This window comes from Episyrphus balteatus, chromosome 3, assembly GCF_945859705.1.
Source record: "Episyrphus balteatus chromosome 3, idEpiBalt1.1, whole genome shotgun sequence".
Taxonomy (NCBI): Eukaryota; Metazoa; Arthropoda; class Insecta; order Diptera; family Syrphidae; genus Episyrphus; species Episyrphus balteatus.
In genome coordinates, this window is record NC_079136.1 from 82589044 (window position 1) to 82615510 (window position 26467).

A 26467-nucleotide genomic window follows, 5' to 3' on the forward strand; every position below is an offset into this window, starting at 1 on the left:
TAATTTTCCGCAATAAAAACACGATATTCCATTATAATTTACTCCTTATTTGAAGTTGGTATTCCTAAATAAACAAACAACACGAAGGAATCTTTCAGCTTGACGTTAGAGAAATGTCAAATGTTCCAAGTGTGTGTGCAAATCCGTGTAAATCTCTCAAAAAAGAGGGATTAAAAAAAATTCGAATTCTGCTTCGTTTGAGGCGAATTTTTTTTCTATGGAACATGATTTTCAGAAAAAATTCGCTTCGAGATCGCCGAAAATTCGATTTTTGCATTGAAAGGAATTCGACATAAATCTTCTTAAGGGCTAGTATTTTTACTTTTTGTTTTGCCGTGGACGCACTCATTTCATTAAATTTTAAACATAAAAAATGTCAAAATTAATGAAATCGTAATTTTCTCGTGATTGGAAACTTTTCACATTTAATAAAGGTTTAAGACAGTGAAAAAAATCAGATAACATTGCTGAAAATTCAGAATAAGCAGTATTTTTTTTATCCAGAAGTATTGAAATTCCAATTTGTTTTTTTGTAGAACTGTCAAAATAAATCTTATAAATCATCTCAATCTTATCACCATTTGAGGCATAAATCATCTTAAATCTAGATTTAGGTGGAGGTGGAACTGGGGCATTATGTGTTTCCACGTAAATGCAACTTGCTTAGGCAAACTTGCAAATGTGACCGCAGATTAATGATTTTCAAAAATATTATTCATCTCTGAACTCTTTCATATTCGCTGAACGTGCTAATTGTCATTCATCTTCACAAAACTCAACCAACATACCCCAAGTAATTTTTTTTTGCGCGCAACACAAGATTTTTATAAAATGTGGTGTTCCAATAAAAATGTTTATTATCCACAATATAAATCATAAATTGTATTTCTTTGATATTAAACATCTTCTTTAATATTCACTTAATGTTAATATATAAAAACTAAATCTCAAAACATAAGATATCTTCATAAAAATTGAATGGAAAAACTTCCCATCCACCCCGATTGTGTGTGTCAAATTCACTAGTGTTTATTTTTCTGCATTCATAACGGCGTTTGTCATGGCGGCGTCATAGATCCAAAAAGAATTCTTGCAAAATTCTTTATTGGAAGAATTATATTTTTTTTTTTTTTCATAAAAAAAAACAATATCAATTATTTGAAATGTTGTAATTAATTGCATTTTAAAAAAACATCAATAATTCATAATGTCAAGTTCGGTATTTGTTGAAACACCGCGATCTGCTAGCAGCGGAGTAGGTGACCCTTCTTCGTTGCTGCTAAATGATGATGATGATTCTACCGCATTAGGCAAGGCAGATTCCAATCTTGTCGTTGTTTATGGTAAAAATGGAATTAATGTCGATCGGAAGGGATTAGAAAATTTAATTGGTATATATTTAATGAGTTTTTTGTGTGGTAAAGAGTGTTTCTTGAATTCTCTTATTTATTTTCTCTTCGTACTTTTATAGATGAAAAAACTTTAACTTCGATTAGTGTTATTCGAATAACATCGCCGACGCCAAGTATGGAAGATGAAGAAGCTGAAGAAATTCGCAAAGAAGCAGAACACCAAGCTCAGGAAGATGAAGAAAGTCATTCGTCGGCGGACGAAGATGACGAAGAAGAGAACAGTGATAGCGAGGTTGAGGAAAAAAGGACACCAAAACCAGCAAAGACGATTGTTAAAACACGTCCAGAGATTCTCGGGCTGACAGTTGAAGAGTTTTATCCACCAAATGAGGCTAAGGAGTTGGCAAAAGAGATTTTAAGTAAGTTTTTTTTTCCTAAAAAAAATTTGCAAGCGGTTGAGAAAAAAATGATATTCCGAAGAAACAAACAAACTTTGTTAATAATCTAACCGCAGTTGGATTTTACTTTTATTTTTTTTAGCTGCTGTGTGTTCTTTTTGTTATAAGTATGTACATTAGGGCGTTCGTTATTTAAGAATCAAGTTTCTAAGTGAAAAAAAACTTTTTCAAAATAATAAAAAAAATCTTCTAATTTTTTGCAAATTTTTATTTTGACGCTAGATGGCGCCCCAAGACGTTTATCATTTGAAATAGGTATATGTTGACTAATGAGGCCATTTTTTTTAGATATAGTCTTAAATCAAAAATATTTGATGAGGTGCTTGTCTACATTAAACATCGTTTTCAAAAAGGTATAATTCATTTTTCTAGGACCAGGGGTTTGGTCACGGCATGCATATTTTTTTGGGTTTATTAAGGAAAGCATGTTTTGTTAAAACATATGTATAAAACAGCATGAAAAATAAAATAAACCAAAAAAAAAAAAACATGCCTGTCCTGATTAAACCCCTAGTCCTAGAACAATTTTGTATACCTTTTTGAAAACGTTGTTTGATGTAGACAAGAATCTCATCAAACATTTTTAACGGCTATATCTAAAAAACTGACCTCATTAATCAACGTGTACATATTTGAACATTAACCCTTTTTATTTTAGCGCCATCTAGCGTCAAAATAAAAATCAGAAAAATTAGGGGATTTTTTTTTATTATTTAAAAATTGTTTTTCCACTCAGGAACTTGATTCTTGAAAAAAAAAAAAAAAATAAACAACGAACGTCCTAATGTACACTCCTGTTGCGCATTCCAAAAAACACGTAAAGAAACAACCCGTGAAACCTTTAATTTAAATCCTTTAAGCAAAGGATCTGATTTATTTTTCAAATTATTATTATTATTCACTTAAAAATTTTACAAATGTTGTTTTATTTTCTTGAAACTAACATAATTATTTAATAAGTTGAATGAAATTTAAGTCTCCCTTTTATGTTAGTGCAGATTGTTGGAGTGACAATAAATCGGAGTTATCAGGGGCAAAACCGGCTAACGTTATAGTCGATAATTGATCACCGGCACACAAAAGAAAAAAAGTGTCATGTACCAGAAACCAGACCTATCTTTCTATATGTTTCTGGGCACGCTGAATCCGAATTTCAAGTCCGTTTGACCCGGTCACCCTCCAGTTTTGAGCTGTGACTGCATTTTGTTTGAATTTGTATGCTTTTTTTTGGAGTTTTTTGCATTTTTCTCAAAACTGAAGGATGTTCGGGCAAAACGGACTTGAAATTCGAATTCAGCGGATCCAAAAACACATAGAAAGATAGGTCTGGTTCCTGGTACATGAAACTTTTTTTTTGTGTGCCGGGGATGAAAGCGACATGTCGCGAAAGTGCCAGCACACAAAAAAAAAAGTTGTATGTACCAGGAACCAGATCTATCTTTCTATATGTTTTTGGACCCGCTGAATCCGTATTTTAAGTCCGTTTTGCCCGGTCACCCGCCAGTTTTGAGAAAAATGTAAAAAAGACCCCAAAAAAGGCAAAAAACTTCCTTTTTTTTTAGTTTTTTGCATTTTACTCAAAACTGGAGGGTCACAGGGCCAAACGGACTTGAAATTCGGATTCAGCGTGCCCAAAAACATAAAGAAAGATAAGTCTGGTTTCTATTACATGACACTTTTTTTATTTTGTGTGCCGGTGTAATCAAAGTCGACGATTATCGCGTTAGCCGAAATCTCCCCAGACTAAGATCAATGATCGAATTATTAAGAGGTGATTATGTTGAGAGATTGTTTTTGAAAGTATAAAACGACCCTGTATTCAAACAGGCTAGAAATGTCTGTAACGCTCTCATTCGTAAGACCAAATTTGTACATAACAGACAGATAAGGCAAAAAATAATGTCATGTCCTAAAAATAGCAAAAATGTTTGGTCTTTCGTCAAGAACATCAAAAACTCAACCGCTTCAACGATCGTATTTCTTCAACGAAAATCCAAGTTTCCTTGACCAAGCTAACTTGCTGGCAACACGGTTTGCCGCAAATTCTAAGCTTCCAATAGCGTTTTGAGCTTGAGAATGTTAACTTCACAATGAAGCAAATATTTTTTGGCCCTCGCTCGGTTGCGAGAGTTCTTAAAGATATCAATGTACACAAATCCGCTGGTCTTGATGGTATCCCCGGCATTATTCCGAAGGCCTGTTCTTCTACACTGGTTAATCAACTTTGAAAATTTTTTTATATGTCTCATTCATTTGTACTTTTCCCGAGTAGGTATGAAGTTAAAAAACTGCATTTGTCCAGCCTGTCTTTAAAAAAAGTTAATCTTTCTCCCCTTTCAATATTCGTCCGATTTACCGTCAACAAATCTCGAAGAACGAAACCTTCTTAATGACTGGCAGATATTCGTAGCAATATCCACCGGCGATTTGATGGTATATCTCACCGAAAAGTGAGATTAGAAATTACATTTCCGAACGTTCAAGTTGTTGGATGGTTTTAAATCTGATATTCACTACAATGCTGGTGTCCCCGAGGGTTCCATTCTGTTACTGATCTTGACAGCATTGTCATATGGGGAAGCGAGAACCTAGTAGAATTCAATGCATCGAAACCCCAATGCTGTCTTTTGTCGTTCAAATTCAATGCTATTACCCATGAATTGTACCTGTATTAATGAAACCGAAAAGCTGTCAGTACTGTTAGTAGTGTTAGTGTTAATGATGATCTACGTAGGAAGGACCAGATGCCAAAAATGGTTCAAATTGCTTAGATTTTCTAAAACGGTGCAGGAAAGTCTTTACCACTTCAGATTTGACTTCAATTTATAAAGCCTACTGCCGTTCCAAGCTGAACTATAATTCACATATCTGAGCTGGCGCTTCCCAAACATCTTTCCGCAGAGCATTAAAACTATTCGGTGATGGTGCATTGACCTAAACAATAGATTCTCTCGAACATCATCGAAAATATAACTCACCTTTCCTCTTTTATCGCTTTTTTTTACAATTAGTTCTCTAGTGAAGTAAATAGTTGCATTCCTCCCCTTGAAACTTTTAACAGCAACACCCACCTCGCAAGGAATACCCATAAGTTTTACATTGAACCCAATTCCGGTCATACAGTTAAGTATAGAGACTCACTCATATTTAAGCCGTTCAACTCATATATGAACAAAAAGACTGTACATTCGTACCAAATCTTGGATATTGAATATACTCAAAAATTTCAATAAAAAGCAAACATTTTACCAGAAGTGTGTACATATTTTCATTTCCTTTAAATTTTAAATATAACAAAATATTTTTTATTATTTATTTTCAGAATATGCTGGTGTAACACCACTTAAATGCAATGTCGACTATGAATTCCAACGTTATGTAATTAAAAATGACCATTGCTATACACCATTTACTTCACCATCACAAGTTAATGAGGCAAAATTAGCAACCGAAGCTGATACAAAACAATCAAATACAAATATTCGAAAATTACCAGTTACAAATACAACAACTGTAAAACAATATCTCAATAAACGCAAACAAAACATGGATGAACAAGTGCGTAAAATCAATGATAAAGAAAAAGACAAATCATTTATCTCATCAGACCATGATGATTCACCAGCCGATGATAGTAAAAATCCTGAAGAAGATCAAGAAGAGGAAGGTGATGAAGATTTTGATGATGATGGTAGTGATTATACTGCCGAAAGCGAGGAAAGTGCTGAAAGCGACAATGATCGTGACAGTGATTCAGATTTCGATGTGAACAATCGGCATGGTAATGTTAAGAAGAAGAAGAACTTTGTTGCAAGGCGCAAGAAAAAAGAAAAACAACGTGCTGCTCGCAGTTTGATAATGCAAAAGGCTGTTAACAATAAACGTCGCCTTCAAAGTCAAGATCATATATCGCACGATGAAGAAATGAAAAGTCTCACTCCTCAAAAGGTTAACAAGCAACCCCAAGATGCTCGCAAATCTGTTAGTTCGTTTACCATACCCAAAACAATTGCTAAAAAGCAAGTACCCGACGATGTTGAACCTGTAGTGGCACCCACAACAAGTGTTTTACCATCTATTCCAGCAGATCCTCCTGCTCCGCCAAGACAGCTTATCAACATTCAGTCGGTGCAGATAGTTAAGCCAGCAAATAAAATCGTCGAGCCTTCGCCCGTACAAGTAAGAACATATCAAATGATGAAACCTGCAACGCCAGCACCACCACCAGTACCAGTCCAAATACCAGCCTCTCCACAAACTGTTAAGCAAATTGTAATCAATAAAGTAATAGCAAGTCCTAAGGGTGGCTTCACAGATTTGAGTGCTTTGCTTGCAAGATCCGATAACTCTCTATCAAATGTTAGAGTCGCCGAAATAAATCCAGATAAACCACCTTCGGTTAAAGGTTTTATGCCACTTGGAATTGAATCAGCAGCAAAGAATCAATTACCAGCCCAGATCTCCATTCAAACGCATCAATCTTCATCTGAAATTGCAGCCGAAAATGACAAACAACTTGATTTAATTGATTCAATTGTCAAAGATGAATTAGATAGATCTTTTCAAACAACTGAAAAATCAACAGCAATTAAAGAAAATAGTATACCTGATTTGGTTAAAATGCTTGAAAGTACAGAAAAAGCTGTTTTGGAAAAAAACAACAAAATATCCACAACATCGTTTACTTCTACATCTTCAGTAGAAGCAATTGATATTGCAAATGCACCACTTTTAGAAAATGCTGATGATGATATTCCCGAAGACTTATTACAGCATGTTGTGGAATTGATGGAGGATAAAAGTTTGCAAGAAGCTGTCGAAATGGAAGTTCTTCAACAGCAAGAAAAACAAAAGCTAGAAAAACAACAAGAGTTGGAACAACAACAGCTTCAACTTAAACAGCAGCAGCAACAACAACAAATTAAGCCTATTATCTTGCCCCAATCTTCTTCTTCGATGAATCTACAATTGCCAATACGACCGCATGCACAAATTGTAATGACAACTCCTTTAAAACAACCTAAGAGTATCATTGAAGCCAGTATTTCCAATACGACTACACCGAGTTCATCGCGTGACACAACTCCCACGCCAACTCTGAACAGATCGACAAATGTTACTTACTTGCGCAGAGAACCTATCCAAATTGTCCGTGGTAATGGTCGTGTTATTACATTGCCTCCAATTGAGGCGCCAACAACACGTGCCAAACGTCGTGCACAAGCTCAACCGACATCAGATACATCGTTTAATGACAGTGAAAGTTGTGATGTTTCTATGCACTCGGACACTTCCTTGTTTGCAGATTCATCTCATGTCGGAGAACGAAATGATCCTGTCTTTATGCCAACTGTTGCTGCACCTAAAGAAAAACCAGTCAAAACTGCAAATAAAAAAAAAACGGCTGCCAAATCGCTGAAATCAGTTCCGAAAAAAGCTCAAGAAGAAGGAGAAAGTCAAGAGGATGAGGATGAAGATGATCCGAATAAGTACGTTTATTTTTTTGAAACTCATCTCTTTTTTATTTAATTCAAATTTTTCTTTAGATTATGGTGCGTATGTCGACAACCACATAACAATCGTTTTATGATTTGTTGTGATGTTTGTGAAGATTGGTTCCATGGAACTTGTGTTAGTATCACAAAAGCTATGGGTCTTGAAATGGAACAAAATGGCGTCGAATGGACGTGTCCAAAATGTGTTAAAAAACAAGATCAAAAGAAGCAAAAGAAAATTACTGATCTCTTTGAAAATAAGAAAACCGTGGTACAATTAATGCCACAACTTGATATCCAAAAGAAATCTTCACCAACGGTACAGAGCAAAATAACGGATGTTTTCAATAAGAAAACAGTAGTTCAATTAATGCCACAACTAGACGAACAACCAAAACAAACTCGTTCTTCATTAAATCATAGCGATATTACTCTACAAGAAGTTCCTGGAGAAAATAAACATATGATTGATTTGAAAAAATTACAACCGGGACAATTTTACACGCTAACTAGAACTCCTACAACAAAAAAAGTTCAAGCGGTGAAAACACCTGAACCAGTGCAAAATAAAGTAACTTCTCCAGAGGTTGTATTAAAAAAATCTAGCCCTGAAAGTGGTGGTTCTGTAGTGGGAAATATTACAAAACGTGTCATTGTATTGCCAAACACAACTACAACCAGTCCAAAAGCTGTTAGTAGAGGTGTTGCTATGGTTAAAGCAAGTGCTTTGCAACAGCAACAGTTGAAATTTAATAAAGTTTCAACTGCAGCTGAAAAGAAACAATTTACTATAGCAAAAGTACAACAACAACAACAAAATAAAAATGTACCAACATCAGGACAAATTACTTTGGGATCCAATTCAATAGATTCACCAACAAATAGTAGTTCTCAACAAACAAAAACTTCAATTCAAAAACAACAATCTGTAGAATTGTTAACGTGTATAGTTTGTAAGAAACAAGCACGTGCAAATTCAATTTATTGCAGTGATGATTGTATACGAAAACATGCTCAGAATGCTTTGAATGCTGTCAAAGTTCCAGAAGCAATTCCACCAAGTCCACCTGTGAAACTTGGTCCGGATGAGAAGAAAAAGAAGAGTAAGGGACTATTTGAGGATTTGCTCAGCATGGCGGATCGGAAGCCAAAAGTTGAAAGGGTAAGTTTGGTTTTTGTTGCTCAAATACATTTGGCAGAAGTGTGGTATTCTTATCTCTGTAGATGTAAATAGATTTTTATTCTTCGACCCAAAACATCTAGATAAAATTTGTTTTGTTCCTTAAACAAAACCACTGTTAGCGAGGGAAAAGCTTAACCCTCTGTCTCTGTAGGCACATCCTACGTGAAAGGCACACGGGTGCGAATTTGATTTGTACTTTTTCATGCCTTTATATCTTTTTTCGGTTTCAATATTTTATAGGGAATTTGTATATGAAATTGATATAGAATTTTACCAAGAATTCGAATATTGTATTCACAATTCCACAATTTTTTAATTTCGTCTAGCCAAAATAGCACCCACATGTCGACAGAGTGTTTAGGGGTACATAGCAAAAAATCGATTATTGAAATTTTATAACGGGAATTCTCAAAAAAGTTGAGTTAACAAAAGATAATCTAATTTCTGATTCGGTTCAAAATTGTATTATTTTGTTCCTGAAACAAAACCTAGCAAAACATACCAAATAAAATGCACGGCTGGGTCGCACGTACTTGTTCTCATAATAAAAAGTACATAAATATTAGCTTGCCAATGGAATTTTCACGATTTTGTTAGAAATAATAACATAAACACAATCATTTTAAGTGATAAGAAATATATGTGTATATGGTTTGAATAAAATCGGTCCATCTTTTAAGGAAATTTGCGTAAAAAAAAACAAAATGTCAGTTTTCGGAAAAAATGGCAACGCCATATTTCTAATATACGATTTTTTTTTTGAGAAAAACTAAAAACGTAATTTGTTTAGAATAGCTAGATCATTATGTGTAACTAGTTTAATCGAAATTGTTCGAGCCGTTTTCGATAAATTGCAATAACTCAAAAATTTTGTATGGGAGGTACACTTTTTCAGTGCAAGATATTAAAAAACAGAAAAAAGCAAACATTGTAAATTACAAAAAAATCATATGTACCAAATTTCAAGAAAATCCGTCCATCCGTATAGGCTGCAGCTTCATCTACAGAAGGACGCACAGATGCACAGACATAACGAAATTCACTTTTTTTAACTTCTCCATAATCGTAATGTTAGTTTTGATTAAAACCTCGAATTTTTTTTTTTTGACACAAACCAATACTTGCTTTATAGAGCAAGTAAAAATCGATTATTGAGAATATTTATCTCGAAAACGAAATTCTGATTTAGGATTCGACACACTTAAAACATTTAGAGTTCGGAATACGAGTTTGCGCCGCGCAATGCGCAGGTTCAGGAAATTATTTGTAATCAAAAGGGAATTTTTTTCAATTAATTATTTTTTTTTTCAATTAATTATTTTATTGCATACATAATATATCGTCGCCTGAGAACGTCATACCTCAAAATGTGCTATCTCAAAATTTAGGGATCTTGAGTTAAGTATACAGAAAAAATCACGAAACAATAAGCTATTTTCTGGTAAAACTTTCATTAAAATATGTACATACTTGTTAAACTGAAGGCGTAGAGACATAATGTTGTAATTAACAAAATTATTGGTTTCATTTCAATGGAAAACACCACTTTTTCGCAGGAATTGCTGAAAAAAAAGCACAAGAATAATAATTGTTTTTATGTGAAACAACATAAGTCTCTCTATTTTTTGATTTTTTTTTATAGATTTTAAAGCATGAACTCTAGACGAAAATTAATTTTTTAAGAATACAAAAATACAAATGTTTCAAATAGCTTTTCTGAAAAAATCTAGATCTTGAGATAAGACACTTTGCTTCTGATGCATCATATACAAAAAAATAATTCTCTGTCATTTGCCTGAAGACATTAATGTTGAATATTTGACCAAGAAAACTCTTAATATTTATAAGCTTTTTAAGCCATAATCATCGACTCATATTTTGAGACTTTTCAAATGATTCAAACTGACAAAAGATTAACAAAAAAACTCTCAAAAAGGATTCGAAATTGTTACTTTAAAAATGTTCATTTTGGTTTCTATTAGTTGGATTTTCATGATGATTTTTCAGACTCAGAACAAAAAAACAGAACGTCAGCATTTTCATCTATAATGCACTTTTAAGTTATACGGCCCTATTCTGCTATTCGATTCACGTGAAAGTCTAAAATAAGAAGCGTTTAAATGGGTGTTAAAATTCAATTTTAGCAACATTTTTTGCCTTAGAATTTCTAAAACAGGTGAATACAACAATTTTCTTTTGAAAGATAGAGGTTTTTCAAAGCCAATATGGCGTAATAAAGAAATGAAATCTTTAGATTCACGTGAATCGAATAGCAGAATAGGGCTGATAATATTGAAAAATCTATAAAAAGTGTAAAATGCAAAGAAGCCATTTGTTAGGTTCGTCATAGGGAAATAACTTTTGCACAATACATTTATTACTTAACTACATCAATAGATGATTAAAACATTTTTGGCCACACAACATCCAAGTGTATAGCTTCATTAGATTTGAGTTAAGTCGCATGGCGCGGAAAAACACGCCTTTCGAGAAAAAATGCAAAAAAAAAAATTAAAAACTGAACTCGCTTTGTCTAGGTTCAATACTCAAGTGCAAGAGGAAAAGTAACACAAATAAATTAATAAAGAAGTCTGATTATTGGATTGGCATTCGTGAAAATCTAGCCATAGAACTTTTATTGTTCAAAGATTATACTTATTCTTTAAAAATACCAGTTCTCCTTTTTTTTGCCTATTTGCCAGTAAACAATAGTTTCCAACAATTTTTGATATATAATTTTAATTAATAATTTTAAAAAATCAATTTTATAATGTATTTTTAAAGGTTTGTGTTTTGGAACGTCGAACTGGAAAGCTATTAACCGGAAGTAATGCTCCTACAACACTTAATCTAAAGAAATGGCTCCAAGATAACCCAACTTTCGAAGTTGTACAACCAGGAAGCGCACAAGCACTAGAAATAGAGGTAAATATTTTGGAATAAAAACTTAAATCTTTTAGATTCTAATTTAAATTTCTTCAATTTCTTAGAAATCCAAACAAAAAGCCCGCCCTAATGTCCAATCACCAACAAATACGAATACCTTTATGCCACTGAAATCAGATGGACCCATAGTTACATCAGTTATTACCCTCACACCCCCAGCAATGCCTTCACCGCAACCAGTATTCCCTAAGAATGTTAAACAACAAGATCTTAATAAATCAAACACAAAATCAAGTAATAGCCCGAATGTGCAACAACGGCAAACAACAACACCAAAACAAACAGCAAAACAAACACAACAGCAACTTAATATTAAAACTGACAAGTCAGAAAAGGAAAAGGAAAAACCTTTAGCTTCACCATCGTTGCCTTCGTCGTCACAAAAAGTTCTCAAAAAACAATTATCTGCTGAAAAAGACTCAATCAATTCACCGACGCCAATCCGAGAAACTAGTGAACCAGTACGAGTCAACGTTCGTCGCACACTCAAAGAACAACTTTTAATTCGAATAAAAGAAGTCAGTGACGAAAAGAAGCTTTCCGAAGAACAAGTTGAGGAATTTGTTAAAGCAACGGAATATGAAATGTATAGACTTTTTAATAAGGATATTGGTGCCAAGTATAAAGCAAAGTATCGTTCGTTGATGTTTAACATCAAAGATCGTAAAAATGAGACTCTTCTTCTAAAAATCTGTGGAAAACTGATTGAACCACGCCAACTTGTAAGAATGTCTCCCGAAGAGTTGGCAAGTCAGGAATTAGCTCAATGGCGTGAGAACGAAGCTAAACATCAGCTGGAAATGATAAAGAAGTCAGAATTAGATATGCTTTCTTGCACAAAAACTTATGTATTAAAAACGCACAAAGGTGAAGAAGTAATTGAAGGCAAACAAGCCGATCGAGTAGATTTGGATATCAGCATACCGGTGGAAGATGTTGTAACTGTTTTAAACAATTCAATTGTTAGTAGCACAACTGAAATCGAACCAACTTCTTTGACTCCTCGCAAGGATAATTCATTTGAGACAGATTATAATGTACAAGAAACAGCCACCAGTTCAGTTGCCCCTCTCAATTCAGTAGCCACTACCACTTCAGATAAGAAAAAGTTTGGAAGTAAGGAAAGAGAGAGAGACAGAGAAAAACGTCATAAAAGCAAGGACAGGCATAGAGAGAAAAATCGCAAGCGAAGTCGCAGTCGCAGCCGAGAACGTCACCACAAGAGCAGTAGTTCGAGAAAAGATGAACGTCGTGAAAAAGACGTATCGAGAAAAGAAGACCACGAACCTGTTGCCAAAGCTGCAAAAGTTGTGGCAACGGTGCCTATAAAACAGCCAGTATCACAACCACAGCCACAAACAGCGGTTTCAGAGACGAAATCTATTGCACCAGCTAGACCTGTGGTGAAGAAAACTGTAAAAACTCCACAACCTTCAATTGAAAAGTTCAATTTGATTGATCAGATTCTTGAATCAACCAAAACTGTGGAGCAGGCAGCAAATCTACAAAAAGAAAAACCAACGCCTGTAGTAACACCATCAACACAAACCGCCACAGCACCATTAAGCAAGCCAGATTCTATTCCTGAAGTGGTAGTACAAAAGTCCAAACCACAGAGTCCATTAGCAACGGATAGTGATCAGGAGCCATCTAGCACAGTGTCGATATCGACACCTCCAGAGGATCCCTACTTTAAATATACATCCGATGGCGAGGCCTCTATGTGGACCGGATCCATTAATATGATCGATGTGGCATCATTCCAAGTTAGCCTACAAACGGTCAGCGGAAATACATATCTCTTGAGTAAGGATTTACCCGACGAACTTGATATTGTGGGTCGAATTAGCCCAGACACTGTATGGGATTATATTGGTAAAATCAAACGCAGTCCGAATAAAGAAGTTGTTGTTATACGACTGGTGCCTTCGGGGGAGTCTGAAACAAATGCATATACGATTTTATACAAATATTTGGATAAACGGAAGCGTTTGGGTGTTATCAAAACCACTTCGTCTAATATTAAAGATTTCTACATAATGCCATTAGGTGTAGGCCAACAGATGCCGTCTGTTCTGCAGCCAAGTGAGAATTTTGAATTTTATGATGATGTTATGCGGCCTGATATGCTATTGGGTATTGTTATCCGTATAATGGGTAAACGGCATTCAAATGCATCTATGAGGGTAAGTTTTTGTGTAAATTTAATTTAATTTTTTGGATTTTTTACAATTATGATTATTAATTTACTTTTAGCGAAAGAAAGAAGCTACTGTGATATCAAATCGAACGATTACATCTGTATTGGATGTTGATGGAACTACCTCATTCACACCACCAGGTAGTCCGAAGCCTAAGAATACAGATTCAAGTCGATCAACGCAAGCGGCAGGAAGTAGTCGGGGAATTCGAATGCAACAAAAATCTATTGATGATGAAGAATTTGATATCGATGCAATTATTAAAGCGCCCATTACAGCAAAGAAAATTGCGCAGCAGAGTATGTTTATATTTTTTGGTTGTATATTACAATTTTGTTTTATATTTTTTTTTTTTTTTTCTTGTTTGCTGTAAAGGTCAATCTACTGCCGCATCTGTTGCTGCTCAAAAAGATGATGCTGATGAGCCTTACTCACCTGGTGGTGGTAGCTCTGATGATGATGTATCGTCGCAAACAATTCCAGTAAGGGATGATGATTTGAAGCGAAAAATGGATGAAATCAATCGTCAGATTGAAGCTCAAAAAATGGAAATAGCTGGGCTACTAAGCCATGATCAATCGGTAATATATTTTTGAATTAAAAACAAAATTCTTTTAGACACTCAATATAAAAAACTTAATGCATGTATGAACACATTGACTGCATTATCACTATACAGGAATATTAAAGTTTTATTATTTTTGCCTGGTGCTATTTTCTCAAGGTCTTATTGTTAAAAAAAAAGCTTTCATTTTAGAATTTTGGCTATTTAGTGCAATTATGGGAATCCCGCACGACAAATGGCATTCACGACTGAGTTTAAATAATACACTTAAAAACCAGTCATGCTCAAAAGTATCTTTAAATGTTGCCAACTCAATTTTGTATGCTGTATATCAACAAATGCCATCGAAAAATTGTTGCCAATAAAAGGGCCTCCATACTTTCTCCCAAAGTATAAACATATCATCGCCCGAGATTTCCGAGGTCGTATTGCGAAAAATGCAAATTAAAATTTTGAAGCCAAACAATTTTTTAAGCTCTTTCCAAGTTGAGGGAATCCGAAATATGACAAAAATGATAGTGGAAAACCTGGTCGTCTTTGATTTGCTCTACGTAACTCAATCGTCATCGTTTCGCCTGTCATGAAATTGCATACTTAAGGGTTCTAAATGAATTACTAATTGTGTTGGGTTGAAAAAAAGGGTGTCTGTCCAAAATAATAATTAAAAACAATGCAGTTGGTTCAAGAAGAAAATCAGCCCTATCATGAGTTCCACGTGAATAAGATTCCACCTGGAATTCGCTTTTCCCTTATTGTGAATTCCGAGCAAAAAGTTGTTCACGTTTCGAAAATTTATTTTATTTTGAACAATTGCTTTGTTGCAAAGTGGACCAATTGGTAAGCTCTTTTACTTAACTTAAATTTTGGGCGAACAAGAAATATGATAGGTGGAAAATGTTAATTTCATTCAGGCGAAACGTGAAAAGTTTTTTGGAGGAAACTCATAATATGAATATGATTTATTTTGTAATATAAACCGAAAATGAAGGAAAATGAAAAAAATAAAATGCACGACAGGGTCGCACGTACTTGCTCTTGCAGTTCAAATCACTTTTATGCTAGTTTACTTATTCGATTTTAAGAGCTGGCTCTATATAAATTTAGATAAAATTGGTATTGGGAAAGAGCCGACATTTCGGGCAAAATTTGGAAAAAAAAATTTTATTTGACTTTTTTGAGAAAAACTAAAAATGCAATTTTATTGCAATTACTTTGAATTTAACGTCTGCAAAATGTAATGAAAATCGTTAGAGCCGGTTTCGAGATATTTGGTTTAAATTGAAAAATTTGTATGGGAGGTACACTTTCTAAGCGAGTTATAAAAAAAAAAAACAAAAACAAAAAAAACAACTTTTAGAATTCCATAAAAATCTTCTGTACCAAATTTGAAGAAAATCAATCCACCCGTTTAGGCTGTGGAAATGTGTACAGATGGACGCAAGATAGATCATCTTAATGTTGATTAAAACCTCAATTTTTTTTCGACATGAAACCAATACTTGCCCTATAAGTCTATAGAGCAAGTAAAAATGTGAATACCATATTGCAATAAATTTTTTTATTGTTCCTGCATCGTAAATAGACTTTTTAGACGTTAGTTGTGTTTGGCAAATTAACGTTAACAAGTCCAGAAGCTGCGTTGAAAAAGTTGCAAAATGTAACTATTTGGCAGTTCAACAATGCATTTAGGAACGATATTGTGACGTCATATTACATTTTGTAACTTTTTTATCATTTAGGAAAGTTGAAAGTTTACTTTTGTTAACAATAGTTAGCATCGGCACATAAAACAACGCACTTCTGCTATACCCTTAATAAAATTGTTCATTTTCTTCTTGGTAGTGTTCGCTATTTTGGAATGGGAAATAGCAAAGTTGAAATGCATTACCTGTGCCCAAGAATTGAAATAAACGTCAACAATACAATCCATAAGTCTTACAAACATTGTTTAAAATTGGTAAAAAATTTGGTTTATTCTACAAAGGCCGTTTTTGGAAAAAATGTTGACTCACCAAGCAATACACAAAATCATTTCTCATGTTTGTATGAGAAATTTCGTTAAAAAACTTCAGATTCATTTTCAGGGCAAAAAAAATAAAAATTTAGTTATTCAAGACAATTACACCAACAACTTTTCACTTTTCACTGCATTAGTGGTATATTCTGAAACACTTTAATTTGTTGAAATTGGTAGTTTTTTATGTACATATGTATATCTATAAAAATTTGGTTGTCTTACATAATAATGTGACTGTTTTTTTTTTTACTGAAACTTGTTTTTCTTTTTCTAGTCATCTTTGGCCAACATCTCGATTCCGTCAAATTTACAACAGATTCTAGCCAGCATACAAAGCAAACCAGATCCTCCATCTCAACCTTCAACTTCTGGAAAAGTCCCCCCGCCCCCAATACCTCCGCCTCCAATGATTGGATCATTGTCACAATTTAGCCACGATGAGGAATACACACCAGAGCATTCCGCTATATCCAGGGGTAAGCATAAATGCAACAACTTTTAAATATTTGTATTAAAATTTCATTTTTACTCACACAGATCCAAAACCCAGTCGACTTGCGCAACTAAGTGAAGCTGAGCTTCTTAGTATGGTTCCCGATAATATTGACATAGCAAGTAGCAATACTTCACACAAAAATATGTCAGCATCAGATCAACCACCCGAGAAGAGGCCCAGATGGTCAGAACCTCCACCACCCGGAATGGAAAGTGACTACACTTAAGTTCTTAACTAATTTTAAATGCATTCACATGTCCCTTCTATTTTATACTCTTGTTGTGTTCTCCTTTTTTTTTAATTTTCCAAAAAAAAAATAATGAACTCATAAAATCTCACATTCACATCTACCTTTTTCTATCTCTACCTGCCCATTTGCGTGCAGGCGGTTGTTGCTTTCCAGAGATTACTGTATATTCCTTTCTATTTTCTCTTTTACATTAGCACTAAACATAGATCTAAGCAAAGTAGTTGTAAAAGCATCAAACAAGGAATAATCACTCCAAGCCATAGGCTTGGTATAAAATATTAAATATTTTTAAACAAATAAAAAAGCATTAGCATTTGTTCAATGAGTTGAATAGCTGTACAATTATGTTTTTTAAAGAACAAACAACAATATGCAAAAAATTGAATTGATTTTGTTTGAAAGAAAAATTACAAATCAATGGGAAATTGTTTACTATTTGTAAAAAAAAGATACTATTGACTAATGTATAAGTTGTAATACATAAAAAAAAAAATACATGGAATTATTATTGAATATTTTTGTTTTGTATTGAATATTTTCGAGGCAAAATTAAACGAAAATACTCAAAATATAAAAAAAAAATAAGAATTATATAATTATTCAAATGGGAAATGAGTTGACTGTTTAAAAGTGTTATTATATACATTTAATTTTTGTTTTTTTTCCGACATTCAAAGGTATGGGTATTTTCGTTTCAAAAAGCTTTAAATTAAAAAAAAATTAGGTATTGATTTCAAATTGAGAAAAGAAAGAATTAAAATTGCAAATAAAAGTTCAAAAAATGTATTAAAAAAAAGTTGAATTGTTTTAATAATTGTTGAGCTTACTAAGACTGCAAAAATATGTGTTGTGAATTTGATGCTGAAGAAATACGACATACAGAACAACCGCTGCTAATTTGGTTTGAGAAGGCAATTGACCAGCAAAGCCCTCTCTCTAGCAACTAAGTTGTCCCTAAAAAAGACCCTTATCATCCCAGTCCTGCTATATGGTGCAGAAGCATGGACTTTAACGAAGGCGGATGAAAACATCTTGGATTGTTTCGAGAGAAAAGTTCTTCGTGCGGTTTTTGGTCCTGTGTGTATTGATGGTGATTGGAGAAGAAGATACAACAACGAGCTTTACGGGTTGTACATGGACGCTAACCTGGCCAAGAGTGTGAAGGTGCAGCGCCTGAGATGGCTAGGTCAAGGAGGCATAGACAACAATGCTCCGGCCTGGAAAGTTTTCGACTCCAACCCAGAGGGACGGCGCAGTAGAGGAAGACCTCGTCTGAGGTGGCGCAACCAAGTGAAAGGGGACCTAAATCGAATTGGCGTGCGAAACTGGAAGCAGCGAGCTAAGGATAGAGCTGGTTGGCGAAGCTTGTTGGTTAAGGTCCAAATTTACAGCGGATTGTAGCCGTTTTACGGCGCTGGTCACACTATGTAAGTAAGTATTTGTGTAATTGTGTACGAAATCTGTTCCTATAAAAAAAACTTTGTCGATAAAAACAATCTGGTGCAATAATGGACACATAAAAGAAAAATATAAAAAAAAGTTCATCCACCCGTTTTAAAAAAAATGACGTAAAAGAAATTAATTTAATTTTATTTTTTAGAAAACTTGACTCAATTTTAATTTTAATTTTTGTCTAAATCGATTACCTAAATGAAGAAAAGGATTCTTCAAAAAAAAAATATGATTTTACTTTAATACTACTAGACCAGTGCCAATCCGGTTTTCAGAGAGCAAAAGTTGAAAAATTGTTAGCAGCAAAAATTTAGGATGAATGGTATATGGATAGGAAATAATAAATTGCCCACCAACAAATTGGGGGAAAGGAGGTGGGTGGGCGAAAAAATCAGGTGGGTGCCAAAAATCGTGGTTTTTAAAATTATGAGACAAATGAAAAAGTACGCTTTTTTGGTTTTATCTTTTACAAAAATAATTTGATTTTAATAAAACAGGGTTTTGATGAATTGGACTTTTGAAGAATTTAATTTGAAAAAATATCCTATTTTTCAATAAAAAAAGTTACAGAAAAAATGTTTGAAAAGTTTGGGATGTCGTGTTTTAGATCAAAAGCCTTTATTTAAGACTATTACGGCTGTTCTGATTTCCATTCAAATTCTATTTTCTTCTGTTTTCGAATTTTAGCTGCTCCGAATTCCGTATTCGAACACATTTTGCAGATTCATAGGGGTTTCTATAGGAGGTATACTTTTCACAGAAATCGTTTAAAACCACAATTTTTGACACCCACCCAGTTTTTTCACCCACACATCCCCTTTCCCCCAATTTGTTGGTGGGCAATTTATTTTTCCCTTATATGTACCATTTTTCTTAAATTTTAAAAAAGTTATTGGCACATATCTATACGGCCTTCTTTCCCACAATACCTACACACTTCATTAACATTTTAATAAAAACCGTTTTTGAGAAAATTAAGTTTTTTTTCTATTTAAGTTAAATAATAAGTACTTACTGTTAATTTTTATTTCTTAAAGCCTAGTACGCAGCTGAAGCGAAACGAAAATTGTTCAAGTCTCCAAAGATAAAAGCGGAAATGTTAACGAAAAAACACCATCGGGTATTATAGCAAAGTAAAAATAGTAAAAATACAAATACAAAATTTTTAGAAAAAGCATCAGGAAATAAGTTTTAAAGCAAAAACAAAGCCAATTTATTTTCGTTCAAAATTTCGTGATCGAATTTTTGTATGGAAAATTTCATTTCGCTTCAGCTGCGTACTAGGCTTAAGTTGTGACTTTAATAAATTGTTATCAATATGGCCCCAAATACTTTCAATTTTAAAATTAAGAACAAATTGATTGCGGTTAGTTCTTTTTGAGTTTCGGTGCACAACCGAACCGTACTGGAAAAATTGTTGTCTATGGATATTTTCCCTGGCAATTAGAAAAATCGTTAAATATAAATCGTGTCAAAATTAGAATAATTGTTTTTAGAGGCACAATATTGGTTTTAGAAATAAATATTTTAATTCGGTTACAAAAATATTTCTGACCACTGTTATCATTCATGAAACTGTTATACACAAAAAAGTGATCATGACATAAAACTGTCAAGACAAATACCACAAATGGCAACACTTATTGCTGATAAAAAAAATTGTATGCATCTTTTGCTTTTCACTACTTTCTTCACATTACTCCAAGTTCCTCTTGCTGGTTGCTGCAGCAAGTGCCAATTTGTCCACAGCTGTTGATTTTATTTGTCTCGAGAAAACCTGTGAACTGTGATTATTATCTTAATATTAAATAAAAAGTTGAAATCTTTATCATTTCATTAAAATGTTTTCGCTTTTAAGAAACCCTTCAAGATTAGGTAAGAGGGAGAGTCCAAAAATTAATTCTAATCAAGCAAAAAATGGACTTTGAATCTTTTGTTTTGTTTCTTTTTTTTTGTCTAAATATAGCCCAAAATGCATTGAACTTAAAAAGAAATATTGCCTGTTTATCGGCACTACCTGAAACACATCAAATGCTCCAAAAGACAGTCAGAGACTTCGCTGACAATGAACTAGCACCAAAAGCTGCCAAATTCGATCGTGAACACTTGTATCCTGCCGAAGAGATCAAGAAAATGGGTGAACTCGGTTTGATGGCTGTTGCTGTGCCAGAGGAATATGGTAATTATTTGTTTTGACTGAGCATTAATAGAACCTTGAGAAGGTCGAAGGAATAAATTAGGTTATAGCCCAGGCAAATTAGTCAAAATATGGTCATGAAATCGCATTTTTCGCGGGACAACATTTTTTTCATGGAATGTGTTCGGTCACATTATGTCCTTAACATAAAAATCAATTTGTTGGGATGATAGGACGCCGCCGCGGCGGGGAGCAGCCGCATTCTGAGAAAAGAGGTTGATACCGTTTTTAACTTCTTATTTGTTTTTCTGATTCTTCAAGAACGATCAAGAGCTCATTTTATAGAAAATCAAAAGTGCTATAACATTTTTAATTGTTATTGTAACCATCATATTGTAGAAGCAATCTAACGTCGAAGTTAACATTCCCCGCGTTCAAAGCAGACCACCTGAACTTAAGTTCTGAATTTTTCGAGGCTCTGATGTCATAAAAAGTTAGGTGACATTTGGTTCAGAGCAATCAGAGCCTTTTAAAATTCAAAACTTAAGTTCAGGTGGCCTGCGCCAGCGTTGCACGCGGGGTCAAAAGTTTTTTTTCTATTAGACCGAGCAAATTTTGGTAGTGGAGTGTGGAGGTATAACCAAAATTTAAGTAAGCAATTTTATAGCTATATACGTCCTAATATTAAATTCAATAGTTTGAAAACTTTACAGTAAAACCCGGATAAGTACCTCACCTTAAATGCCCCATTTTCATAGGCACTAAAGCGGGTAAGGTACTTACAAGAACCCGCTTAGGCACTTATCTCTATATTTATTTAAAAATAAAAAATACATGTTTGATTACTTAAAACATAATCTTCACAAAACAAAATTACTTTGAATGTTTAAAATAGCTAGCTAGTTAATGGGCACGTTCAGGAAATATTAGGGACTAAATATTTAGGTAACGTCATTTTCTGAACCGAAGTTTGAGTAAATTGACTAAATTAGTTTGGATACGCCATTATTGTCAAATTTTGAAATTTATTTGAGAATTTTACAGGTCGCATGCGGCAGACACCAAATAATAATAAATAAATAATATTAATTATAACCGATAATGCACTTTTTACTCGTTTTTCACAAAAATAAATTTAATTCTGCTACCGTAATTCTTTAATTAAAAACAATCAGCTGTCATGTTGACAAAAAAAACTTTCCTATTTTGTTAGGGAAAAATTTCTTGCCTAACTTTCCAGTCAAAATTACCTAAATTGGAAGTATTTTTTTTTGACAGTTGACAAATCAGAGGCCGAGAAATTGGGCACGTTCAGGAAATAATAGGGACTAGATATTTAGGCAACGTCATTTTCCGAACGGAAATTTGAGCAAATTGACTAAATTAGTTTGGATACGCCATTATTGTCAAATTTCGAAAATTTACTTGAAAATTTTACAGAGCGCATGGGGCAGACACCAAATTTCAATTCACTTTAATATTAGTTACAACCGATAATGCACTTTTCACTCGTTTTTCATACAAATAGATTTAATTCTGTTACCGTAATTCTATAATTAAAAATAATCAGCTGTCATGTTGACAAAAAAACTTTCCTAAATATTTAGGTAAAATTTTCTTGCCTAACTTTCCAGTCAGCTTTCCAATAAAATTACCTAAATTGGAAGGATTTGTTTTGGCAGCTGACCAATCAGAGACCGAGAAATTACCTAAATATTTAGTCCCTAACGTTTCTGAACCTGCCCATTACCTAAATATTTAGTCCTTAACGTTTCTGAACCTGCCCAATTTCTACCTTTAGTAGAATTTTTGAATTTTAAAGCGGTTTAGGAAACGAAGTCTTTCTTACAGTTCAAACTGGTTTTAAATGTGTACTTAAAAGAATTTTTTGCAAGTAAATTCAATTACCTATAAGTATTTGAAATGCCAGGAAATTAAGCGGGGAAGGCAGTTAAGCGAAAGGTACTTAAAAGATGAATTTTATATGAAAAAATCCTTAAAATGTTGGTTCTAAAAAAAACAAAGGTAATAGGAATAGGCTAAATTGATATAAACACTGATGCTCTGTCATTTTTCCTAAATCTGAACAACTCAGTCTTATGATTACGTATGATTACGATCATACGTTAACGTTTTGACTATTGCTCTCTCTATTTAAGTAGTAGAAAAAAATAAGGACGCATAGAAACCATACGTTAACGAACGTATGCCGTAGTTCGACCCCTGTTTTAGCCGTTATTTTTTGGAGACTTTTGTGTGTAATTTTTTGTTTGTTTATTTGAATTATTGAAACCTCCGATTTGACGTGAATTTCCATTTGCCACAAGAAATCAATTATTTTTAATTTTGATCTTCTGTGAAAAACCTGGAAAATACTGGTATTTCAAATTCTTTTTGCCAAAAGAGATAATTTTTTATTGATCTGAGATCAAATTTTACAGATCTCGATTTTTAAAGCTATTCACAACTATTTGCACACTCACTTTCACACACACCAAACTATTTGACATTTATGTGAACATTTGATCAGTTTTTTTTTTTATATGGGAAAATTGCTTGCACACAGTTACGAATAAAAATAAATCATTTAGCAATATCCATTTGCCACAAAAGATCATTATGTCGTTTTCTATTGACTTTTGAGATTTTTGTGTAAAATTCTCAGATTTTCCACTGCAAATAGAATATGAAATCTAGTTTTGTAATTGTATGCGAAATCTGTGCGTATAAAAAAAATAAAACAACAACAAATGTTCAGACAAATGTCAAATAGAGGAGTGTGTGTCAAAGTGCGTGTGTTTGTATGCGTGAATCTTGATAAAAATCCAGAATCAGATTCTTGAATCTCAGATTCATTTTTTTGTCATTTTTTTGAATCTCAAGACGCAAATAGATCATGAAATCTGAGATTTGTCCACTATTTCCCCTCTTCATCCCCCTTTCAGCTGTCAAATTCACAAATCTCATTCTGAGATTCGTCAATAGAAAACGACATTAGATTTTTTACAAAAATCTTTGTTTCAAATGGAAATCCACCTTAGTTATGAAATCGGTTATCTTGACTTCGAAGTAAGATTGCTTCTACAATATGATAGTTATAATAATAACGATAAAGGTCTCATTTTAAAGATAATTTAAAGTGCTATAATTCATTCTTGAAAAATCACCCAAACAAATGAAAAGTTCGTCAGATATGTATTTGAAAAATTGTCATTTTGCCCTAACCTTGCAAGATAAACCTGGACTTTGGTCAACTATAAAATTGAGTTTAATTACTTCACGGAATCCATTCGTATATAATTTTTTAGATTATTTTGTTGTGAATAAGTCTTTTCTTGGACATTTTTGGTTTAAATAAGTAAAAACGGAGCTATAAAAACAGTATCAACCTCTTTTCCAAGATGGTGGCTGCTCCCGAAGTCTTATCATCCCAACAAATTGACTTTTATGATGAGGACAAACACCCAAATACATTTCTTGAAAAAAATTTTGTCCCGCGAAAAATGTGATTTAAATTTACTAATTTTCCTGGGCTACTTGGTAAAATAACTTATTATTGATTTCATTTGATTCTATTTCTTTTTTTGAAGGTGGCACTGGTTTAGACACACTTGCCTATGCTATTGCCATGGAGGAAATCTCAAGGGGATGTGCCTCAGCTGGAGTTATAATGTCTGTTAATAATTCACTATACCTTGGACCCCTTTTGTCTTTTGCTAATGAAGAACAAAAGAAAAAATACATTGAACCATATACCACAGGAGAGAAAATTGGTTTCTTTGCCCTCTCTGAACCTGGAAATGGTTCTGATGCTGGAGCAGCATCTACAACTGCTGTTCTAAAAGGAGATCGGTATGTTTTAAATGGTACCAAAGCATGGATCACTAATGGCTATGAAGCCGAATCGGGTGTTCTACTTGCAACTACCTCAAAAGCTCTTAAACACAAAGGCATATCTGCTTTTATTGTGTCCAAGGGTCTGAAAGGTTTTACTGTGGGAAAGAAGGAAGATAAACTTGGTATTCGTGGATCTTCCACTTGCCAATTGATTTTTGAAGATTGTGAAATTCCCAAAGAAAACCTATTGGGTGAAGAAGGTTATGGTTTTAAGATTGCAATGAAAGGTCTTGATGGTGGTCGTATTGGAATTGCTGGCCAAGCGCTAGGAATTGCTCAGGCATCACTCGAACTAGCAGTTGATTATTCTAATAAACGAACGGCTTTTGGCAAACCCATTTCTAAATTACAAATTATCCAACAAAAAATTGCAGATATGGCTTCGAGTGTGGAGTCGGCGCGTTTGTTGACATGGCGTGCAGCATGGTTGAAGGATAATGACAAATCATTTACCAAAGAAGCTGCGATGGCTAAATTAGCTGCTTCGGAAGCAGCAACTTTCTGCTCTCACCAGGCTATTCAAGTTCTTGGTGGAATGGGATATGTTACTGATATGGCTGCTGAACGACATTATCGTGATGCTAGGATAACTGAAATTTATGAAGGAACTTCGGAAATTCAGAAATTGGTTATTGCTGGATCTGTACTCAAAGAGTTAAGCGCATGAGATTTGTAAAAGGTGTCTTCCTATGGGACAGGGACAATGTGCTTGATGTATTGCATTTATCGTATATTTTTTTGTAATTTTTTTTTTACATAATATGCGTTTAGGAATATAGTAAAGAATTTATACAAATCATATAACGATTTTCATTTAAAAAATGATACCTACGCAAAATTGGTACTAATTCTAGAAAAAAAAATGTATGGTCCCGTTAACGAAAAATATCTGCGACTTATTCGGCCTTAGCGAGGTATCCGTTAGGGCTGATTGAGTCTTTGATTGGTCATTCAGAAGCGTGGGAAAGCAACAATGAAAAAAAAAGGTTTTGTTTGGAATTATTTATTGGAATCCAAATGAGCTAGAGCTTATTATTTGAATGTACATACATATGTATATGTCAATTTGTAAAAGAAAGCGTTTTCGTATGAAAGGTAAGCTCTACACCGCGGTTGTGCCTCGAATGAGGTGAAGACGCTTCGTATGATAGCAGCAGTTACAACACTATCGAGTTAGATAAAGATCCAAGTAAGCCTTCATGTTAAAAATACCTTCTCTAAAAAAATAGAACACGACTGACTGAATTGGTATTGCCACATTGCCTGTCTTGAGAATCAATTTTGAATTTTGTTTCTTTTTTTTCTATCAAACCACTAAAAAAAAATGCACGACACGTACTTGCTCTTATGTTGTTGCTTAAGTTGCTTGGAATATTGAAACTTTTTAAAAATTCATGAAAGATTTTTTTAAGAAATTTAAAAATAAAAGCTTAAAAAAATAGTACAAAATTTGGTTCAAAGTTACATGGTTAGATGGTTTTCACCTCAAAGCGAAGTATATTCCTTATGCCATTTAATTTCTTGTAAAACAGAATTTCTTTTTGAAAATCGTATTAACCGTTTTTTAAGTTTTTCTTTATTATAAAAATTTTCAAAAAAAAATTAAAACAAAAAAAGAATTGGTATGCTGCCATTAACTCTTTCCGGGGCAGAGTTATACAAAGCGTACCACCAATTTAAGCATTTTTTTTTTTCAATAATGTTTCAACATTCCTATGTGGGTTGAAACCAATAGCCCAAAATTTTAAATGATTTAGGAAAATGCTAAAGCCTTCTTAGTAATTTACTATGTCGAAATCGATTTTTAGTTTAGTAAATTACTAAAATGGCTTTAGCATATTACTAAATCGTTTAAAATTTTGCGCCAATTACCCCGTTTGTATGACCGATTTAAAGATCGAATTGAAACTGAATCGAAATTTCGATCCAGGTATATGGAAGTACCAGATCGAAGAATCGAATTGAAATAGAATCGAAAACAGAATTTTTCTTTTTAATATAATTTGCAGTAAAATAGA

At 33.6% G+C, this 26467-nt stretch overlaps 2 protein-coding genes across 2 annotated transcripts; both read left to right on the forward strand.

The window, feature by feature from the left end:
• The first annotated feature begins 800 nt into the window (after positions 1 to 800).
• LOC129917135 (uncharacterized) lies at positions 801 to 17057 on the forward strand. Its single transcript, XM_055997502.1, has 10 exons — positions 801 to 1391; positions 1472 to 1771; positions 5133 to 7299; positions 7357 to 8467; positions 11273 to 11413; positions 11479 to 13620; positions 13691 to 13934; positions 14011 to 14216; positions 16492 to 16693; positions 16755 to 17057. Exons 1-10 carry the CDS (start codon positions 1208 to 1210, stop codon positions 16937 to 16939), a joined length of 6882 nt encoding a protein of 2293 aa, XP_055853477.1. The 5' UTR covers positions 801 to 1207; the 3' UTR covers positions 16940 to 17057.
• A 3077-nt stretch (positions 17058 to 20134) lies between these two features.
• LOC129917137 (short-chain specific acyl-CoA dehydrogenase, mitochondrial) lies at positions 20135 to 25246 on the forward strand. The gene is made up of 3 exons (XM_055997504.1): positions 20135 to 20290; positions 20382 to 20594; positions 24143 to 25246. The coding sequence occupies exons 1-3, from the start codon at positions 20257 to 20259 to the stop codon at positions 25114 to 25116; spliced, it is 1221 nt and encodes a 406-aa protein (XP_055853479.1). The 5' UTR covers positions 20135 to 20256; the 3' UTR covers positions 25117 to 25246.
• The last annotated feature ends 1221 nt before the right edge of the window (positions 25247 to 26467 follow it).

Coding starts and splice junctions, on each gene's coding strand:
- LOC129917135 (XM_055997502.1), top strand. CDS start 1,208: ATGTCAAGTTCGGTATTTGTTGAAACACCGCGATCTGCTAGCAGCGGA. Junction 7,300..7,356: donor GATGAAGATGATCCGAATAA/GTACGTTTATTT, acceptor ATTTTTCTTTAG/ATTATGGTGCGTATGTCGAC. Junction 14,217..16,491: donor TACTAAGCCATGATCAATCG/GTAATATATTTT, acceptor TTCTTTTTCTAG/TCATCTTTGGCCAACATCTC.
- LOC129917137 (XM_055997504.1), top strand. CDS start 20,257: ATGTTTTCGCTTTTAAGAAACCCTTCAAGATTAG. Junction 20,291..20,381: donor AAGAAACCCTTCAAGATTAG/GTAAGAGGGAGA, acceptor GTCTAAATATAG/CCCAAAATGCATTGAACTTA. Junction 20,595..24,142: donor TGCTGTGCCAGAGGAATATG/GTAATTATTTGT, acceptor CTTTTTTTGAAG/GTGGCACTGGTTTAGACACA.